Source organism: Acanthisitta chloris, unplaced genomic scaffold, assembly GCF_000695815.1.
Source record: "Acanthisitta chloris isolate BGI_N310 unplaced genomic scaffold, ASM69581v1 scaffold11673, whole genome shotgun sequence".
NCBI lineage: Eukaryota > Metazoa > Chordata > Aves > Passeriformes > Acanthisittidae > Acanthisitta > Acanthisitta chloris.
In genome coordinates, this window is record NW_008665458.1 from 33,671 (window position 1) to 57,085 (window position 23,415).

The window sequence follows — 23,415 nt, forward strand, 5'->3', positions numbered from 1 at the left end:
TGGATTGCCTATAATTTTCATCAGAAACCAGTCAATTTCAAGAATCAAAAGCTGACTCTGTGTTCCTGCTTACGATGATGTCATTTGTGCTGCAGATCTTCTTGTCTTGTTCTTGAAACAATAATGATACAAATAAGAAAGCGTGAAGCAAAGACAACATGAGCGTGTGAAAGTGCCAGTCATTCTCTTGGTAAATGCCAAGTAATTATTGTGGTATTGGGTAAAACTGAGCCTGTGAAAATTGGCTCTTAATTATATTTGAAAGTCTATGTCAATATGAAGCACTTGTTGTGTGCAGGATGACACTTGAAAATGGCAAAAGATGAAAGAAAATTTCAGTTCAGAGCTCTGGTGGACATGAACATCAGCTCTTGCTGATATTTCTTCCACCTCTTGAGCCTGCTTGCCATGGCAACCTTTGTTTGCTTGTGGTAAAAGGAAAGGTATCATCATCCTTCACTTAATACAGAATGCAGTGTTCAAGAGGAGAAAAGAAGCAGCTTTTAAAAATAAGCGAGAAAGCAACTTTCTTCCTGAAGTTTGTATCCTGCTGTTCATTCTAGATAAACTGCTGAAAAGTGTACCTACTTTGAATTTTAAAGAGTTTTCTTGCTCTGCAAAGAAAATGTATTTTAGGGGTGAGACAGAAATATCTTTGGCCTGGCAAGGAACACTGCTGATTTGTCTTTCTTGTCAGTTAGCCAAGTAGTTCAAGAACCAAGGGGTTTTTTTTTCTCCTCAGAAATATTTAGCACAAGACTTTGGTGCCAAGTGTACAGAAGAGCCCTGCAAACCATGTTCTGCAAACACTTCAGTATAAAAAAGGTGACTCAGTGTAAAAAAAGGTGACTGATGGAAACTGAGGCAAGATGAAAAAGCCTATGACTATTGTGAGATACACAAAAGCATTTCCAAGTAGCTGGATTCAGATGCCTTTAGGCTATGATGTATATCAGGAGATAAGATTCAGCTGGACCCTTTCCTTCTCATCTTTGTTTCTGTATAAGGAAATTCATGCAAGAACTGCTAGATACATTGACTACACAACAGCCTGGATGAACAGACAGGGTACCTCGCGGCACTCCTCAGAAAGCTGAGCCTATTTTTCAGCCCAAGTCATTTGCTCACCTAGTCAGGCTGTGATCAGGATAGTGGGGGCCTAAATTTCCATACCTCAAATTAGTGCCTTAATCATTGTAATTTCTAGCAGCCATTTTCTTTTACATATTTATGCATATTTCTTTAATAAGTGTATTCCTCACATGTCCTGGAAATATACTAGCAGTTTTACAAGGGCTTGTAATTACAAAAACAAACAAAAAAAAGCCATGTTTTTCCACATATATATGAAATATTTTTATGTATCCCCTTGCATATGTATTTTAATAGAGGTAAGAATTAGTATTATTTTAGTATTATTTCCCACACATTAAATGCAAGAGACAACTCGTGATAATGTGAAGAACACAGATTTAGAAAGGTTATTTTCAGGGACTTGCAAGATGGAATTTGGTCTTGCATGCAGGCTTTATGTTGCCCAATGTCACCATCAGGACATACAACTTAACTGAAAAACTCTATGAACATCACAGAAGTTGCAGTGGTTTGCACAAATGAAAAGTATTCTCGTCTGCTGAATTGCTGGAAAGGGCATTTCAGGCAATGTTGTCTGATAGCATATGCCCATATTGCAGATCTTCTGACTATGCAGGGTTCTTTAGTAGATTATGTACTGCTTGTAAAAAAAAGTAGAAAAAACCCAGTTTCTTAGAAAATAGGTGATAATCTTGACTGTAAAACACTTCTCACGTCTGCTGAACACCCAGGGTATTCTAGCCCACAGGACTGTCAGGAAGCACAGGTACTTTTTGTCATTGTTGCTTAGATAATATTGCACTGATAATGGCAGAAATAACAAAGACACAATAGTTGACATTTTTCATCAGAAAACTTACACCGGGTGAGATTTATCTTACCTTTTGTCAAATAAAGTTGAACATACAAGAAGGTACCGTTAGAGGAGCCATTTATCTCAGTCCAGAATATCTGCCTAAAACAGATGGAATTATTGCCTTCTGGATATGCTAATCTCTCTCTACTGAATATTTGGGGACCCTAAACAATTATTTTATCTCAGATACTTAGCTTTTTAGACAGATAAAGTAGGATGAGTTCTCCATGCTCGGATATTCTGATGCGTATTCTGAATATCTGGCTACAAACCACATACAAAATAAGATTCAATGAGGAGATTGTAAAATTTTATTTTCTGTAATTAATAGTCAGAATTTTGTTCACTCTTTGCCTCCATGTGGCAGTTGTACCTTACTTGACCCAAGAGAGTTATTTGTTTCCTTACACCATAATGTATCTGTAATATTTCCCCCAATTGCCATAATCATAGAATAATAGAATCATAGGAATGAAAGTTTTCCTTGCCCTTCCTTTTGCTATTGATGTATTTATAGAAACACTTTTTGCTGTCCCTGACAGAAGTGCCCAGATTTGACTCAAATTGTGCCTTTATCTCTCTAATTTTCTTTCTGCATGACCTGGCTATATTCCTGATCTCTTCTTGAGTAGCCTGCCCTTTTTTCCAGAGTTGCTAAACTCTCTTTTTTTTCATCATTTCCTGCAAAGTCTCCCTGTCCAGCCAGGCCGGCCGCCTTCCCCGCTGGCTCACCTTACGGCACATCAGGACAGCTGCTCCTGCACCTTCAATACCTCCTTCTTGAAGCATGTCCATCTCTCCTGAACTCCTTTTTCCAAGGGTACACTTTGAACCAAACTTTTGAGCGGGCCAAAGTCTAATCTTCAGAAGTCCAGGGTAGAAGTTTTATTGATGGCCTTTTCTGCATCCCTGAGTATCGAAAACTCTATAATGTCATGGTAGCTGTGCCCCAAACAACCTCCAACCACCACATCTCCCACCAATCCTTCTCTGTTAATACTGTATGCAGCAGCAGTAGCTATAGGAAATGCACATAACTGCCTCCAGCTCGTCTTTGTGCCCTGGCATCTACGTTCCTCAAATCTCGCACCACTGGAAAGGCAGTTAAAATACACTCGTCATGGCAATACATTTGGTAAATATTTAGGGGACTCTTGAATTTCAGCTGGATTGAGTACACTCACTGTTGAGACACTGATGTGTAGAAGGCATTTTTATCTCATATAATAGCTCAGCTATCTTCTGTATAGGAGAATGTCTGTATTCACTGGGATTGTTCTCACATATGAAATCTGTTGGATCAGGCCCACCTCCAGGGAAGACATAAGCCTTCCCAAACATTTAAGCATTTGTTGTAATTAGTAAGTATACACAGGTCTTCAACAGAGGGAGGGTAGACTTTGATACAGAATAAGAAACATCACTCCAAAGTTAGTTTGTTGACACTGGGGATGTTTCTGGACATACTGATTAATGTGATCAACTGTATTCATTGCACTGGTATGTGCTTGGCAGGGGAAGATTCACATGATGATGGATCAACTTTGAAAGTACCTAAAAACTTGATCTTGGGTATAGACACCCCAATACATTGAAATTCATGAACATGTATTTACAAACTGTTCCTTACAGTTTAAAAGAGGAGTTTAGAGCATGTTTCATCTACCTGTTCTAGATGAAAAGTGTAAAAAGAATTTATGGGAAGTTGTATTCTCCTGTGAAATTTACTGATAAATGGATAAAAATTTTCCCCTTTCTGTTGCCACAGAGTATCTAAGACACATTTTAAACTGATGTTTTGTGAGTCAAAGTGCAATTTAGAAATAGTGTGCGACTGTTCCTTTCATCTGTGTGTTTGTGATGAATAAAACGTACATAACTAATACTTTGAAATGCAATTAGCTATATTGAATCATAGAATTTTTGCTTTTTCAGTGTTTTTTCTCTTTTAGCCACAATAATTGACTTGCCCAGGCTAATTCTACATATTAAAGAAAAACTATAAATTATGCACGTTTCTTGATAGAAGTGAGAGTTAACATTCAGATCCTGATGGAACTTAATTGTGTAGAAATCCAGAGTAACAGAAATCAACAGTTAATCTACCATTGTTACAGATTAACAACTGATTGGTGCCTGACCGGAGACCCTTTACATATATGTTTTAGTTGGTGAGTCCAGCTCTCTAGGACTGATTACAAGGCTTGTGCCTAACTGAACAAGCACAGAGATTAAAGAGAACAGAAAGAGGCATCAGGAAGGAGGACACCAAGATCGAATAGATTCTTCCCTTGCTGTCAGACATATTCTTAAAAAGCAGGAGATTACACAGTTTCTCATCTGCAGTTTCTGTTAACAACTTCGCAGATTCATGCAGAAGAAAATGTTGATTTTCGTTTCCTGGAATATCTTCCTTTTGAACTTTCCCTCAATCTGTCCCACAGGGAAGTGCAAGTGAGGCCACTCTGATTGCACTGCTTGCTGCAAGAACAAAAACTATCAAACGGGTGCAGTCAGAAAAGCCTGAGCTAACAGAAGCAGAGATCATGGGCAGACTGGTGGCTTATGCTTCCGATCAGGTGAGTACCTCTCAAACACATGGAAACATGGCATCTATACTTAACAATTTAAGCCATCTGAATAGGCAGGTGAATTAAGTATAAACTCTTTGGATTGATGATTGTTTGGTGTTACCTCTTTAAATCTTATTGTGCATCATAAGTGTGTCCCTCAGGGGTCCATATTGGGACCACTGTTATTTAATAGCTGCATTAATGACATATGTGCACCCTCAGCAAATTCCAGATGGCACCAAGCTGAGTGGTGCGGTTGACACACCTGAAGGATGGGATGCCATCCAGAGGGATCTGGACAAGCTTGAGAAATGGGCCCATGAGAACCTCATGAGGTTTAACAAGACCACGTGCAAGAGGCTGCACCTGGGTCAGGGGAACCCCGAGTATCAATACAGGCTTGGGAATGAACAGATCAAGAATAGTCCTGATTAGAAGGACTTGGGAGTGCTGGTGGATGAGAGGCTGGACATGAGCCAGCAGTGTGTGCTTGCAGCCGGGAAAGCCAAGTGTGTTCTGGACTGCATCAAAAGCAGCATGGCCAGCAGGTTGAGAGAGGTGATTCTGCCCCTCTACTGTGCACTCATGGGACCCCAACTGGAGTACTGTGTTCAGCCCTGGGGTCCCCAGCACAGGAAGGACATTGACCTGTTGGAGCAAGTCCACGGGAGGGCCACCAAGTTCATTACAGGGATGGAATATGCCTCCTATGAGGAAAGACCAAGAGAATTGGGATTGTTCAGCCTGGAAAAGAGAAGGCTTTGAGGTGACTTTATTGCAGCCTTCCAGTACCTGAAGGGAGCCTACAAGAAAGATGGAGAGGGACTTTTTACAAGAGCATCTCGTGACAAGACAAGGGTGAATGGATTAAAAATGAAATAGAGTAGGTTTAGATTACATATTAGGAAAAAATTCTTTCCTGTGGAGGTGGTGAGGCACAGGAATAGGTTGTCCAGGGACCCTGTGGATGCTCCATCTCTGAAAGTATTCAAGGTCAGGTTGGATGGAGCTCTGAGCAAACTGGCCTAGTGGAAGATGTCCTTGCCCATGGCAGTGTGGTTTGGAACTAGATGATCTTTAAGGTCCCTTCCAACTCAGACCATTCCATGATTCTATGGTAAGTGGGCTGGAATCTCATGTGTGCTACCATAATACAACAAATAAATATCCAGAGGTCAGTGTTACATGTGTTGCTTCTTTATAAAAAGAGCTTGTTTAAAGTGAATAAAGATAAGTAAATAAGGTGTTAATTTCAGTTGTGTTAAGTCTAGACCATCATTTGTTACATCCAGGGTTGTGTGTCCATCTGTGCACACACTATCTTCCTCCTACATACTCATGTGCAAACAAACACATATATCCTCCCCTTATACACATGCAGGGGGCAGATGCATGTACACTGACAAACCTAATGCATGAATATAAAGCAGATTGGTCACAGTACTTGAAGAAGCTCAAAACATTATTTTTTTTAAGAAGAAAGCTTCTATGATCTTTCTTATAAGGAGACAGAAAGCGTAATCCTTGATTTCTGACTGTGAGTGGAATTTAGCAGACTGAGTTATGCTAAGTTCTCAGCAGGACAGGACCATAAGATGCTCTTACTGTTAATGAAAATAAATTGTACTCTTGTGGGTTCTGCTGCTGCTACCTTTCTGACACACTAATCCTACTGAAGGGCTAAGCAATGTTTCTCTTAATAGCTGTGAAATGTTCTTACCTACATGCCAGTGAGACAGAAAACCCCCCTTCCTTAGTACCTAATGTTTATTTTAAAGTAATAACTGATTATGCAGAATAAAATGGCCATTGAAGCCTTAATTTGATTTGCTACTAAGTATATGTTAAAAAGCACTGTAGAACAAGTTAAAAAGTGCACTTGCTCTTTGCTGGTGGGAAGAGAGACTACACTTGCATGGTGAGAAGATTCAGGACAAGAAAATATGAGGAAAGATAACTGCTTTCAAGAGGCACAAAGGATATTTGTCCTTACTTTTGCCTGGGACCCTAAGGTCAGTATTACGCAGACCACCAGTCCCGGAGCTCAGACTGATCCAGTGATGCACAAAACCTTTTACTCATTTTGATTTTTTGTCCCATGTAAGTGGCTGACCTGAAATGAGGACTGACAGGCCTTCCTGCCTACTGAAGGTCAGAGGATCATATGTTTACAGAAGGATTTGCCTTAAGACACTGCTGACCTTTCAAAGCAGATTATTTCAGAGCTCACCGTTCCTCCTGCATTAAGAACAGACCCGTGTGACTCATAGGCAATAATCCGCAAAAGAAAGTAAACATAAACCATTCCGTGGGACAGAAAACCACTCACTGACAGAGCCCAACAATGCAAGAATGCATTTGGAAGAGAATCTTGCTACAATTTTTGAGTCTTGATTAAGCAATGTAGAGGTTCTGACTGGCTAACAACCTCAGTGTATTATTATAGTTTTCTTATTTGCAAATCTTGTATAAAAAAGTTATAAGACATTTTTCCATTGCACACTTAAATGAGGTATTGTATTGCTATGGCACACATTGTTTTCCATTTGAAAAGTTATATTTCAAATCTAGATTTCCAGATTTTCTGAAGTACAAGAGGCACTGCTGAGATGCAAATTAATGGTACATCTGCCTTTAGTACATGTCATTCCAGGGATATGTGAAATTGAAAGACAAAAACTTTATATAATCTTGTTCAACCAAAGTTTTGGCTTATTCTTTTTGTGTTTATATGCTGAATTAAAATAGAATTAATAAGTGCTCTTGTAGGCACTAGCAAGAATAAGCAAGGGTAGGATGGAGATCGTGAATGAGAATAGTCATGACATGAAAAGGTGAGGAATTTTTCTCCTTTTTCAAATTCATGATGATTTATGAAATTGTAGAAGTTGGAAGGTAAAACAGTCTTCTTTGGTTTTAGTCATATGCTGAAGGAGAGTGTTTGTGGCTAAATGTATCTTTCAATGCCAATACACTTATTATTCTAGTTATTATTCTATTGCATTTCACAAGTTTAGAAATTCTTAGTGATATTGTTATTTTTATTCATTGAAATGTGCTTTATGTTCTAAAAATTATTATTTCAGGAGAATTCAAATAAGTAAGTTGTAAATAAAATAAAGTAATGTTTTGGGAATGATCTCTATTTGTCCAACCAAATAAACGAATGATCACAATTTAGTCAGTATATAATCTAAAAAAAATGGTCATGTAGGAAAATACCTCAGCCTATACCATACCATGATGTGCATTATTTTGGAGTTCAGCAAAGCTGTACACCATAAAAATATGCTAGTGAGCAACTGGATCATTATCAGGCAAGCTGATTATCTGCATGTTTTTTGGTTGATTTAGAGCCAAATCCTGAAACTGTACCTCAATTCTACCATATTAATTAAAGCTCTCACTAAGGTTAATTGAACTCTTGTCCAAATGGTGCCATGGCAATTGTCTCAGGAATATCTCAGGGTTTCTATAAGTGTATTTTGTGTGTGTGTGTATGTATATGCATATGTCCATCTGTCTGTCTACCTATATGAAAGAGGGAGAGGTATCTGTTACATATCCTCAACAGTCCCAGGATCCTAAGCACTGCTTTACTTGAAAAAAATTAATATTTTTACTTTTAAAATTCAAATAAACTTCCTACATGCCAATAAAAGATGTCTGTCTTAAAACTTGCCCTTTCCTTGTAGGCTCACTCATCTGTGGAAAGGGCTGCATTGATTGGTGCTGTGAAAATTAAAAATGTTCCTTCAGATGATACATTTAGTGTTTGTGGTTCAGCCCTGAAGAAAGTTCTGGATGAAGACAAAGCTGCGGGTCTTATACCATTCTTTGTGAGTACTGGATTTTAATTAATCAGTGGATTTATTGCTTTGGATAAGCTACTTTTGACATGATGATCTCATCCCTACCAGAGGCATTGATAGGCAGCTGAGCTAGAATTCTAGGACATGTTCCATGAGTGTTCTTCATGTGCCTTTCTGTGCAGGAGGAGAAACTAATTGGAGCAGCTGGTTGCACTTCTTAGCAAAATAATGTTTTAAAAGGACTTAAGATTATATTAGACAATTGAATAAACAGGGGTAAATTTTGTAGTTGCATGTAATCCTGCAGTCTTACAATCTCATAACCCTTGGATTCTGAACTGTTTGCCTTTATTTTTCAGGTTATAACTTACACATAAAATATGCTTAAAGGCAATAAATTACACGATGCTCTCTCAAACTTAAGTAGCTTCAAACAAGCTTCACGTCCTTACTACTTTAGCAAAGAAATGAACCTCCCTAATATACCCCAAATATCATCAAGATCAGACATTGTCAGTCAGGTATTTGCAAGTATGTAACTAATCTCTAGCAAGTGAGCAATAGGGAAAGCAGCTATGGAAACTTTAGGTGTCATCACTTCTTGTTATCTGTCCACTTTCTTTGCCAGAGATTCCTTCTTTCACACAGTTCAGCAAAAGCAAATACATTTATGTCTCAGTAGCTTAAGCTCATAATCCCCCAATTTTTGACATAGAATAGTGTTAGATAAAATTCTAAAGTTTGGTCCTACCATGGTAAGTACCTGATCAAAAAGAATATTTGCTTAGTCATCAGATTTACTCCTCCTGTCAGTTCAGAAAAACATCTTATGATTTCAATTTAAAACCACATTTCAGCATTTGGGGTTTTTTTCCCCATGAAGTAAGTAACTTCTGTTGTGGTTTTGTACATCATCAACAAACCTTTTTGCTTATTTCCAAGCACTATGCCTCTACAAAACTTGATATAGACCATGGGATGTATAGATATATTAGGGGGTATAATATGCTACATAGAATATGTTTTTACTGGCCTTCACTGAAGAAAAACTGACGAAAAAACCCCACCCACAACTATTTTAGAAATTGAGAACGTTAGAAATGGGATCTTTTAAGAGATTCAAAAGTATATCACAATTTTTTCAGAAAAGTCATGTCTGACATGACGGTTGTTTCTTTTCTTTCATGCAGTAACATTTTGGAAAAGCTAAGGGGACTTGAATTTCAATGAACTGTTTTCAGAAGAATTAGTAGATTTAGTTTGCTTATAGTCATGGATAAGTGCCAAATTGGACAAAGAAGCTTAAATTTCTCCAAGCCCTTTCAAAAATGTAATCCTTTTACTCTTCTTGTTATTAACCTTTAGAGTCTGTTTTTATGTAGTATGAGCATGACTAGAGTGAAAAGTGGTTTTCATATATGCAGAATGCTGCTAATTTCTAGGCTGCCTAGCACTAGTGAGTCCTAAGGACCAAGCACATCCTGTCAGTTGCTTTTTGATATAGTAAGACTATGACTGAGAAATGAAGCATGTCTAGGGCTTCCAAAATGAACTTTTTTTCTGTGGGCTGCATCTATTGAGGTGGAGATGTGCCATAAGACATGTTTTATTGCTCTGTTATATGATCCCAGCTCATAATACCTTACATAGGATCATACTTGTATATCTCACTGTTAATTTTAAACAATTACAACTATAGCACTATATCCCATCTTCATACACTAACCACAAAGTTAATGTGTTTTTTCTCAGCCTTTGTCCATTAGCAAAAAAACCCAAACAACAAAACAAAACAAAGAAGGAACTTGCCTCTCGTAAATACTCATTCATTATTGATTTTTCTATGTGTAGCAAGAGGAAATAAAAAATTCTGGTTTATGTATTCAGTGACACCTTTACAAAGGGTGATTTAACTGTTGTTTTTCTTCCTCTGTTTGTTTAGCTGTGCAAAACAGGCTTTCAAAGACAGCAGAGGCTCCATCTGAGTTCGTATGGCCTGTACCAGGTCTTCCATTTATTTGTATACATAAAACATGTCAGCTTAAATTAAACTAGATCTCATTATCCTTATGGTTGGCCTCTTAACTCAAAAGGTGTGCTAATTCCCTGTCATGCTGAGCAGCAGTCCATGCACTGTGTTACTGCTCCCTTTCCTGGCTTGCAGATTTCAAAAGCCTTTCCAATTCTTTTGTTCTTGAGTAATTTGGTGCTATTTTGTTTTGTTCTGGTGACAAAGATATGCACATTGCCAAGGAAACACCTTACACCACTTGATTCCTTGTCTCCCTGTATTCACTGATCCTTCACTAAGGAGAGTGATTCAACATCAAAGCAACAAGTTTGACGGAAGAAACTCTGCCTGAAGAGACTTGTGACAGCAGAGAGATCATTCCTAATGAAGACTTCTTGTTTGCACTCGAGCTGTTGCAGTCTCCCTTATAAGCAAGAAAAAGTTTGCAAGGGATTAAGAAAAAATACAAGTAAATTACAATGCCTCACAGGCATAATTCTCCTCTTATATTTAATGAGTAAGTGAGGATTCATTATACTGAACTTGATAAAAGTGCTTTCCTTGCAGAGGTGAGTGGAGAATCAGGGTCAGGTTTGCTTGATGTGAAACAGTTTCTGTCACTACGGCAATTTGTTAAGTATAGATTTGCTTTTCATGTATATAGGATTTGGCAGTCAGACTATTTTGGGGAGAAGCATTGTCTTTAAGAGGAGTTTTGAATTCCTATCCACCATCAATATCTTTTAGCACTAGCATTGTGTATATCATTATGTTCAGTGAAGACTATTGCCAATAGGGTACCCAGACCTCTACTTTTGGTTGTTGTATTTTTATTTTTTTATTTTACTTGTGTAAATTTGTCTCTTTAAAAATAGTTTTGCAGAAATTGAAACAGAGATATTTTAATATACTAAAGCAAGCAGATTGTGCAAACAAAGCACTTAACCATGTCAGGTGTTGAGGCACTAAAGTTGCCATGATTTACTGAGGAGCAATTTCCCAGCATGGCTTGATACACAGCCCTTCACCTGGCCACCAGTTAAGGAGGAGCTTTAAAGCATGTGCTGAAGTCATGTGCATTTTATTAATTCTAAACACAAACTGGTGGTTAAGAGCATGTATAAATGCCTTTCTCAGCTGAGCCCTGTGCTCCCAGCTTGAGACCTCTGTGTTGGCTGAATGTTGACTGAGATGCTCAAATGTGAACACCAGTAAGTTAAGCACTTCTAAATTCAGATGTGGGGTCCAAATCATTCAAGCCTAGTTCGATTTAGTGTGTGTAAGTGGCTTGTAAGCTTTATGCTGTCTTTCATAAATCAACACTGATTGCAGCTGGCACATATATAGTACAATATACTTCAACAACCTCATCCAGTATAAAGCTACTAACATCATCGCCTCGCTGCCCAGCGTGAAATCTCTCTGATTCTAGCTGAAATGACTCTTCTGAATGATGATCTGTAGGATATTAAGAAACAGGTTGTACTTGTATGCAGACTCACTCAGGAAAAAATAAATCAGACTTCTTTTCAGTAGAAGTTAACTCTTAGATCCTGACCGCAGATCTGCACTCGGAATAAGCATTCTCGAGACACGTACACACATCTAGGGTGATGTTCCTTAACCCACAGTTTGTGAATGTTTGCTGTTTTGTAAAACACTGAATGGTGATTTAGAGAACTGTTGCAGTTTTCTCCAGGCCACAGACATTCTCATGAGTGCAAGCTGGTAAAGGACTGAGTAGAAGAAAATCAAAACATTAAGGGAACATTGAAAGTTCTGCCTCAGTTATTTGCAAATGAAAAGCTTAGTGGTGAAACTGTGCAAAATGGGTCCATATCTTTTTCGAAAGCTGTAGAAAGTCTTCCAGTTGAAAATACGGAGTGTCATTGCTCTCAGGCATGATAAAGATTCATGCATGTTTTCTGACACAGCTCTTCATTTCAGGAAAGTAATACATGAGATGACTGATGTAAGCATTTTAGCTGCTTTGTATTTGCAACCAGGGCTGAGTCAAATGTGAAGTGCACAACCTGGAAAGAATAAGGCCTGCAGGCTATACTGAGCCATCAGTCCCATCTCTGTGATGCAGCCTGTCCCCTGCTCTTTGCACAAATGTGATTTTCCTGGTGTTACATAGGCTACAAATTGAGTTAGATTCATTCTGTAGTACTGAGGCAGGGTAATGAGGGCCCTGACAAGAGCAGATGCTGTCACTTTTAAGTGGTTTCTGAGAATTAAAGCAAGTAGCTTTGAGGCTGAGACACCTACAGAGAGGAAAACAAAATTACTTTAGAAACTGAGGTACATTTTACAGTATAAGCCACTATTTAAACAACTAAGTATATGTTTGAATGCTTATAATCTCTCATTGAAAAAACATTCATCTTATTCTGATTAGAAGGAGAATACCTTAACTGCAGTACAACACTAATAACAATAATGAGTAACTTCCTGTTGTGAAATCTCCATTGTTATTTTAATTGCTGGACTAGCCTAGATAATTTCACTCTAATCTTGTCAGAAAGTTCATACCATATTATCATAAAATATATGTATAAAAGCACAGTTAAGTCTACAGTGCACTCTTTTGAGTATTTTCCAGTCCAATGGGTTAACCCCTATTCTTTATGTCTATAGAAAAATTGGAATTTTCATCATGTTATGCTCCATTTCTTGTGATCCAATGTGTAGATGTATAGTTCAGCCAAAGATGAAATGCAGATTTCTCCTGATTGTGGGAACATCTTAAGTAGACAACAATGTAATATATATATTTTCACTCGTACTTATTAAAAATAGGGACCAAGCTTTTCCTATCAAAAAAAATATCCTCCAATCTTTTCAAAGTAACCTCCCTCAAAGCGTGATTGGTCTTCCAGAGAAGTCATAAACATACCTCAAGACACTTTTAATTTTTCTGTTCTTCCCATGTGTCTCAGGAATATGGGAAGGCCCAGTACAGATAGAGATTAAATTATTTTGAGGGGAAAATGTTTTAGCACACAATTTTACTAACTGTATATTCAATGTGCTTCTCATTTTCACAACCACATTTGTTTCAGACTCAGGTTATTAGTAGCTTGATATGGAAAAAATACTGAATTGTCCCTTTATTATTTTAATATTTAATTTTTTCATGTTTTGCTATAACAGTAGGTTTGTTTATTGAGAGGTCTAGTGGATGGACAAGTATCATTTAGGTTTTCCTTTCTCTTCTTATAGGTTTTGTCATGAATTTCCTGAGGGACAAGCAAACACACACACCCCCAGGAAAATGTGGCTAATTGCAGATGTATCAAAAACTGAAAACAAAAAAAAAAAGTGCATTGACAATGTACTTGGCAGAAAAAGTAACCAGAACTACTAAAATAAAAAAAGCAAAATTCTGGATTTGACATTTTTGTAGTAATTTTCTGGCTGTGCTATAGTTTGTGTGTGACCTTGGATTAATTATCTAATTCTTTTGTACTTCAGTACTTGGACTAAAAACCAGCATCCTTTCTTTGTCTATTTAAACTGTACAGTGTCTTTTATTATGTAAAATTTCAGTATGAGACAAAAGCCAGACCCAGCCTTTATTAGTGCTTTCAGAAATGAGACAGGGTGCTTAAGACATAAGTGTAGCAATGAAAAATAAAATAATGTCAGTTTATATGCACTTAGTAGTTGTTTGGGATTGGTTTTTTGGTTATAATTCTACCTGCATATTCCCAGTAAATTACAATAGCTCATTTCACCTAGTTATATTCTCTTTTTGCTGCTAAAACTTCAGCATTTATGTTGCCTCTGCTTTTGGCCCACTGGTCACAGAGAAGGATACATTAAATGAAACATTAACAGAATGAAGGAAGAAGAGTTTCAGTATTTTAGGATGAATTTGGGAGAAGTTTCTCTTGGAAAAAAAATCTTGCAAACATAATAGTGAATATATGCTACTAGTGAACAGGTTCAGGCTGCAGATCCATGGAGTATAAATCAGTTACAAATCTCTGTTGCAGAGCTGTGGCTCTAATCAAAGCAGCAACATTTGATGATCTACTCTGTCGACAGAATTCCAGCACCTTTAAGTTGCTTAAGTTCAGAACTTGCATACATACAATGAAATGCAAATCATTTTGATGGCAATTGCCCGTGTGAGGTTAGTATTGGGTCACACGATATGCATGTGGAACACATAGAAAATGTATAAAATATAGCATTAGCATAATACTGTGACTATATTGCTGTACTTATCAGTCAATTTTATGTTAACATTTGATTTTATGCATCTGTTTCAATGGACACTTACAGGAGCTTTGAAAAGAACAAAACACCCACATTCTCAGAGCTCCACTAAGGACAGGTAATGGCTAAGGTTGATTCATTTTGCCCTGTATCATCTGTTCTTTCTGCTTATTGCTGCCTTTGCAGATGGGTTTGTTGTTGTTTCTTTTTTTTTCAATTTGGTAATTTTCTGTGCTGTAACACTTCTTTTTTTTTTTTTTCCCTGCAGTTCTGTGCAACACTTGGAACCACACCTTGCTGCTCCTTTGACAAACTCTTAGAACTGGGTCCTATTTGTAAGTCGTTGCTGCTTCTTTCTAAAAATTGCAGATACCAGTTTAGGCCACACAGTCATTTCCAGGACACTGTGCAGTGTCAGTGTCCAATTTCTGTAAATCTACTTATAGATGAGATCTTTGATTACAGTTTTATTTTTAATATTAGGTCAAGCAGCAAATTTGGTCTCAAACCATTGAAGAGTATTGAGGATATTGCCTCAAGGGTTTCTCCTTTTTGGGAGGAGGCGTATTTGGAAACACTTGTCAGTTAAAAATTACTGCAAATGCTTCAGTTTGTAGCACTTTTTTCAGAGTCCTTCTACCTTCTAGAGAATGGTGAATATCAGGGAAAAGTTGTAATTCTCCTCTGACCAAGTGTTTTGTTTCTGCCTGGTTCTAACAACCGTAAAAAGAAAGGAAATATGCACCAAAACTCCACACGTATTCTTAATCCTTACTCTCCCTTCCACAATTTTCTCCCTCTTTCAAGGTAATAGACAAAGTGCCAGGGTGTTTAATACAGTGATCAGGTCATGGACTCCTCGTAAGTGTTTCTATGTAATGGTTTGTTGTGCCAAGCTTTGATCTGCAGCAGGGCTTGGTCGAAAAGACACACTGGCTGATGAAAATGCATCTAAATCACACTATATCCATTTGAGTGTATGTTTAGAACAGGAAATTTATAGCCATAAGCATTTGGAAGCAGCCTCAGAGAAACACAGCTAGACTTGATGTTCTTTCAGTTTATTCAGGTGGGGTTTAAAACTTTGAGATTTGTATGATGGGTACTTGCTTTGTGAGGTTTCCTGCTCTTCAGTGCAAGCCCCAGAGACTCAGTTTCTCCCAGTTCTCCTTTCTAAACAGGTTTCTAGTAGTCTGCTTAGCAGCTACAGATTATTTTGCTGTTTGGGCTATTCCTATAAACCTGACCCAATAAAACAGTGACACCAATACTCTTAGGTCTAGCAACTCATAAGTAGTGATCCTGTGAAATAAAGGAAGTGTCTCAAACCAAGTATATTGGAAAATAAATAATCAGTTGAACTTTCAACGTTTTCAAACAAACCTAAGTTGTGGATGTTATGAATAATATTTTATTAGCTTTTTCCAGACTATTATGCAAAAAGAAAATGTAGTTCACAAGAAGGCAAATTCCAGAATGAACTTGGTGCCCAATTGCAGAGCTGAATGGATATACCTCTGTATGTGGAAATACCCATCAGAATTATTTGGTGACCAGTGTACAGATGTTATGTGGGCTTCAGCCATCAACTCATAGACCAGAATTGTTACAGAATCCATTAACACAGGTGATCTATAGAAGAGTGTGAATCCTAAATTTCAGAGAATACATGAGCTGCTCCTATGCCAAAATATGTCTGCAGAAACCATTCAGTGACTAATCAAAACTAGCACTTTCTTTACTTTTCAACACTTGCTTTTGTGTCTCAGCCCTTGAATTAAATAGTTTGCTTCACATAGCTCAAAAGCATGTGCATGCACATAGATCAGTGTGTGAAGAATACTGCTTAGAAACATGTGTTTGTGATTCATGAGTTAGAAGTAGGGAGCATGGCTAATATTCTAACTCCTCTTGCTAAAGCAGTTTTATTAACATAGAAATGATAGCTAAATCTGTAGCTACATCTTTTTAAAGTGTATTTTATAATGGTTCTTAAATCCAAATCACATAATATTTTATGTTGCTTAATATTAGTAAGATAAACCTAGACATGTAAGGACTCTGTTCAAGTAGAAGAGGGGAGGAAAAATAATAAGTTATGTATACATCATTATGTATTAATGTAAACCCAGATGGTAGAAACATTTAATCTCTTAATTTAATTTTAAATTGAGAAAATAATAACATCAAAGAAAAATCTCCCAGGCATTTGGTTTCATGCAAATTAATAGGGCTTTTTAATCCGCTGTTTAATTAATTTCCCCTTCAATTATTTTTTTAGGTAATAAGGAAAGTATCTGGATGCATATTGATGCAGCCTATGCTGGGAGTGCCTTCATCTGCCCTGAATTTAGGCATCTTTTAAATGGAGTGGAGGTGAATGAAGTATTTTTTTTTCTCTAGCAGCCTACTGAAACCTTGCTCTTTCATAGAATTTGTGTGTTTCTTATGCCTCCAGGATTAATGGCTCTTCCAGAATGTCTGAGTTAGCCACACATCAGTTTGCACTGCAAATCCCTGTATATTCTATTGTATTACTTAAGTTTATATAATTTTTACTGGTTTATACCAGGATGATGCAAGCTACATCACTATGTAGAAGTTTGTCATTCAGAATAGCAAGTCGTAGTGAATCAACAAAGCATCTTACAAAATAGCAAAGAGGAAATTTCCCCCAAATATCCCAAAAGACACATTTATAACACCCTAATTCTACATTGCACAAAAACAATGAAAAAAAAAAGTTCAACAAATCAATGAGCTCATTATGTCTGATTTTTTTTCTTACATCCTGAAAGTCATATAGGATAGAGCCAGTAGCTCTATCTCAAACAGACAGGGTTTAATAACCAAGAGAGCTAAATGAAATATTCCCCCCACAGCACTCTTGTTCTTTCCCTCCCACCCCTTGCTGAGCTACTTGGCATTCAGTTGCTTAGATAAGGATACTTCAATTTCCTGCTGCTCCCCTTAGACAGCCAGATAAGTCCTTGTCTTCCACGTCAGTGGAGAAAATATTACTGTTTGGTAAAGCCAGAAGTTTAAACACAGCACTGATAGGTAGTGACTAATGAAGAAGAGGAGGGAAAACCCCCTCACAAATAAAGCATTTCTTTCTGTCTCTTTTTTTTATCAGCAAATGAAGCTTGTTGTAATTTCCTGTGGGGGAATATTTTTTGAATTATTGTTATTGGTTCCTGAAGGAAATGAAACAGCATCCCTTGTCTGAGCCAGCATTTGTCATAAGAGCAAATATTTAAGAACCATGAATAGGTTTCCTACCCTGCATTATACAGGGAGATAGATAGATAGATGGATAGATAGACAGACAGACAGACAATCTTCTCTTATTAGAGCAATTGTTAATAGTTTACAGCTGACAGGGAAAGTTATGAGAAGCAAATGAGAACAGGAAAGTGCAGTGTGGAGTAGTCAGACCCCGGAGCTGCCAGGCTCCATCTCTTTGTTTTAAGGCTGATGACTTCTGCCTTTGTTAAAACAGAACACATGGATGAAGGTTTTCCCACATGATGTCCATCTTACCTACCTGTGTTACTTCTCTTGCCGTGTCTAAACACATGTGAAGTGAACCAGGCCTGGCACATGATTTATATAAACATGTATGGCAAGTGCTGACTCTTTGTTGTTTGGGTATTTTGACTTAGCTGAAAAAACAATTCTACTAAAGAATATACCCTGGGAGTAAAAAAATAAAAATATATAATAATTTCCTAGTCAGTTGTAATTTTAAGAATGATTGCGATACGCAGATTCTGATTTAAATATATCATTTGTCTCTAGGTATGAATTTTGTGTATGTTTAATATTCTTGGAAGTAGAAAGCTTAGTGAATTGTTGTTGGAAAATGGGATATATGAACCACAGTGGATGTTTCTGACTATGCAGATTGGTTTTTTAGTTTACAATGAGACATCTACTTTTCCAAAACATATGTATCTAAAAGTGTAGTTGTTAACAAATGCTGAAAATGTTGATAATAGCAGCAGCCTGCACACGTAACCTGAATTCCATTCACAAAATAAATGAAGATTTAGTTATAATAGTTATTAAGTAAGGTGACATCTGCTTGAACATTTAAAGACCCAATTCAGGAATTCACTCATAGTAAGGTGTGTACTCAGACAATTTGACACACTTGTATCACTAGCACAAGGATCCCTTTCTCTTTCATAATTCTGTTTTTATTTTTCCATGCTCAGTTTGCAGATTCATTTAACTTTAATCCTCACAAATGGCTCCTAGTGAATTTTGACTGCTCTGCTATGTGGTAAGTATTACAGTAAAAGGAAACATTACAAGAGACAACAATCACATTATGTTAGTCTGCTTTGCTATCAGTAGACATTTATTTACATTTCTTTATTGAAATGAGGAGATCTGGACAGCTTTAACTCTTGTAAATTATTTACAAAATTCACTCTTTCGTTTAATCCAAGTTTCAAAAAAGTAAAATTTAGAAATAGGCCTGAGCTCTGCATAATGTTCCAGAGAGAAGGAGAAATCTCCAAAAGTCTGCAGATTCATCCTTGCTCCATTTTGGGACTGTTTAAAACATAAATGAAAACCCTCCCCTTAATTTAAGGGTATTAGTGCAGTGAAGAGCATGCTAAACAGGGTGAGTTGGGGTTTTTTATCGTTTCCATAACATTTCTTTTTGCTCCAGCTTTGATTCTTTTAAAAGCCTTTCTAAAAATGTTTGAGCAGATGAAAAGCAGCTGATTTAAAAAAGGACTATTTATGTAATTTAGCACCGATTTTCAATTTCCCCAGATTGCAGCAGAGACAACATTTTGATATGAAAAGATGCCAAAATAGAAACCCAAAGACATACTTTGAAACAAAGTGAAGTACCATAGCAGTAATAACAGCATGTTTTTGCTAGAAGCATTCCATAATAGATGGTTCTATTGTGTCCCAAACTAGATTTTTACCAGCATCACAACTAGTGACGCTTATTGGCAAAACAGCTATTCAGTAGATGCAGACTATTTTTCAAAATTAAGGAAAACGTTAATTTCAGTTATAAGAGAATAACATTTGCAAAACTGCAAAAATGAATGTTAAAAAGAATACTCTCAAACATCATCCAGAAATAGGTCATCTTATTTAAAAGAAGGATAAATGTGAGACAGCAATCACTCAGTTGCTTTTGGTTAACCTTCAGCTCTTTAAATATCCCCAGCAAAGTTGACTTTTCAGGTAATATATTACATTTTTTACTTTATTATCTTAGCTGACATAGGCACTTCTACTATTCCAAGCCATTATGTTTTTTTTTCTTTTCCTTAGGGTAAATGACTTACATTATGACCCTAATTCATCAGTAGTGGCAGAGATTAACCCAACACTCCAGTTTATAAGTACCTCATAACGTGCTGTGTCTCTGTGTGTATGGAAATAGGAAGATGATGAAACAAACTCCTTTCCTAGTTCCTCAACATCTTTTTCTCATCACTCAAAGACATTGTTAACAAAATAGCCACTCAGAAATGAGACAATACACCATCATTCTCTTTAATGTTTGTAGGACAGTTAGGGCCCAGAGTCTAGTCCCTAACAGTTTAATTTCTCATTAATTCTGCTTTCTCTGAAAACCCTGTGGAGCTATGTTAAAAGTGTCTTACCTGGCTTTCCAGGAAAACAAGGTATATACAATCACACTGTGAGTTTATTCTCGCACCTCAGATGATCTTAGCTTCTTCTTAGCAAAGCTTAGACTTTAGACTTAGGAAAGTATTTTTCTCCATTTTGTTTCTTGCTTTTTTTTTTTTTTAGATAAACCATTGCATAAAATGCTTGTTTTCATAAGTAGGAAGATTCTATTACAAGGAATCTCAAGGGACCTTGCAACATGTCTCCTTACTCAAAGCGAAAGTTTCATAACTATAGCCATCCAGGCTTCATTTCAGCAAGGCACTTATATATAGGTGTTATTCACTTAATAAAGAATGAAATATACACTTAAACTCTTTGACTTGAAGCCAAATCCATTCTCCAGCTACTTCTAAGATCCACGCCCAAAATTTACCTCTCTATCAACTATAACACTGCCTGAAAAGGTGAAATGTGATAATACAGGATGAAGGGACCTGGTATGAAAAAGCAACTGTGAAGGATACATAGTCCGTCCTTTTATGATCCAATATTAAACATGATTTTGTGGTAACACAGAAAAGAGATCAGTAAACAGTCAACACCATTTCAGAATCAAATTAAACTGAGTTCTGTTGATGGGCAGGTTTCTAAATAACCCAGGCTCCTCAGCACTTTCCCCAATAAACACTCCCATTTCTTTTCACTGCAAGCTGATTAAGGTAATCTAGCCATTAGATCTGTAATGTAATTATTTAACTGCTCAGTGCAATATGTGGCACTGATGTCGTTTTGGATTTGGAGGCAATTTCATTATAAACCTTTTGTAAAATATTCTCAGACTTCTTGATGTACAGAAAGGAGCAGTCAATTTCCTATAAAAAGGAATTTAATACAGCCATTCCAAGAAGGGTATATTTCCTTACTTCAAATGTTAGAGTCCTTCAGAGACTTTGCCTTGAAACTACCAGTCAGTTTTGCCTGACTTGCTTAATTAGTATATTGGGATATTGTAAAATAAGAGAGAGTGAAAGTATTGGTATTTTTGCCTTTTTTTATTACTCTTTTCCAGGTTTAAGTGTTAACTTCTGCTTGGGAAGGGTGTTTCTGTGTCTGGAAGGAAGGTGGTTACATGAAATGCTTATCTGTAGATCATAGAACAGAGAATGGTTTGGGATGGAAGGGATCCTAAAGATCATCTACTTCCAACCTCCCTGCCAAGGTCCTCCTTCCACTAGACCAGGTTGCTCAAAGCACTATCCAGCCTGGCCTTGAAGGCTGCTTGAAGCAAAACTGTACTTTTCTCCCTGACTTCAGTGAATGAAATTGATCAACTTGAACACAGATTGAAGCCAAATTTTCCTGTTGGTTTGTAACATGAAGTCACCTTTTTATCTGTTATTAAAAATTGACAAAATAGAGTGAGGCTGCTAAAAGCTGCAGATGTGCAATTCAAGAAAGTCACTTTTCACAGATTTTCACTATATTATCCAACCAGGAATTTTGCTGTGCCTTTTGTATTATGAGGACTAATATGTGAATCTGTGCCACTTATGCTAGATCTTGGCTTATTAGTATAACATCAAGCTTAAAAACATTCTGGTTTATCAGCGATGTTTGTGAAAGACATATTTATGATTCCTCATTCAACCAAGGGTATTTGCAAAGCAAGTTAAGAACACCACTCATGTCCAGATGACACAGGCACTTACTGCGAAGTTTAAATACATAGGGTGAAATCTAGGCACGAACTATGGAGGTGCAACTCAAGTGGTTCATATACACTGATGCCCAGGCTTTGGATTTATTTTAGTAATCCTTTTAGATAGTTTTTCATGCTTGCCAGATTAAGACCTGTGAAGTCCCCAGATGCTTTCCAAAAAGTAGTGACATCACCAAGGCAGTACAAAATGGCAGCATTTTTATGTCTTCTAAGACTAGATGTTCCTGTAGAACGGTTGTCAGTTCCACTGTTTAACACAGCATATTACAGGAGAAGAAATTAAGCTCTCATAACACAACTAAGGATATTGCTTGTAACTTGGATTAGTTGCATACAGAATGAGCTACTGAAACACAAATATATCAAAGTAATCAAACATATCGAATAAACTACAGTAGAACAACTGAAGACTTGTTAAAAATGTTTACTCTAATTAAACCTGCTTTCAGTTAATAGTTTCTTCCCTCTGTCCACAGGACATTTCCAGCACACAAATAGGTTATTATTGAGAGCATTCTGAAAATCTGTTGCTATTTTTCATGTCATAAACTTACTTATCTTTAGCTACATACTTTCCATACCTGAAGGCAAGTACTTTGCTCTTAACCTTGGTACTTCCGTGACCATTAGTAAGAGGAAGGCTTTTTGTTTGTTTGAATAGGAAGTTTTATAGCAACAGTCCAGGTGTGAATGAGAGTGGGAGATGTACTGGCCTGTGCCTCTAGACATATGCACTAAAATATTGCATATTAGATTTTTACTTAGAAATGTACAATTTTACATTAAAACCCAGAAAAAAAAGATTTGGACTTTTGTCATTTAGAGTATCCCTGCGTTGACATAATTTTTGATTATTCTGTAATTTATAGGCCTAATATAATGATGTAGCAGTCTTTTCCTTCTTGATTTATGGTTTCTTCTTCTTCTTCTGCCTATATAAACCCCAACATTTGTGGAGGTGAGTCAGTCATACACAGCGTGATGCATGAACCAGGAAAAAATCTTGTTATTAACCTTTGGCAAAACATAGCTTATTCTCTCTAAAAGGGACACAGTGGCTTTTGAACCTCAGTCCAGTCCCACCACCCACTAGCTGGCAATAGTAAGGTATGCTGCTCAGTGTTACATTGTGCTGTACTATGTCTGTCAGTAACTGTGTCTTGGATCCAGCTAAGGGCAGGGTGGTACAAGAGGGAAGTCTTGAGTCTTGGCATCATCCCTACCACTGGCTGCTGCTGCTGCCACCAGTGCTGCATGGAGACAGTGGCCAACACCCACAGAGCCTCACCGCGGCTGTGCACGGGGCTTGGGAAGCAACAGCTCTTCCCACACAGCTTTGTACTGCAGTAATTTCAAGATAACTTCTGTTGACTGCAAACATTAACATTACTTCAGCTAGTCTCACATTCTGGTGTGAGTGTCTATCACCATAAAAAGATCCTCTGTGTCTGTTTCTTGTCTGTTTTTAAATATGCAGTCGTGCAGTCATGCTGCCCGTTCCTGCT

At 37.2% G+C, this 23,415-nt stretch overlaps 1 protein-coding gene across 1 annotated transcript in view; it reads left to right on the forward strand.

The window, feature by feature from the left end:
* DDC (dopa decarboxylase (aromatic L-amino acid decarboxylase)) overlaps positions 1-23,415 on the forward strand; it is a gene marked incomplete at its 3' end in the record, with an annotated part of 39,097 nt that overhangs the window by 11,347 nt on the left and 4,335 nt on the right. Inside the window, exons 4-8 of the mRNA XM_009071770.1 lie at positions 4,396-4,530; positions 8,220-8,363; positions 14,843-14,909; positions 16,856-16,950; positions 18,795-18,862. Coding sequence (XP_009070018.1) covers positions 4,396-4,530; positions 8,220-8,363; positions 14,843-14,909; positions 16,856-16,950; positions 18,795-18,862 — 509 coding nt within the window. The remainder of the gene's footprint in view (positions 1-4,395; positions 4,531-8,219; positions 8,364-14,842; positions 14,910-16,855; positions 16,951-18,794; positions 18,863-23,415) is intronic.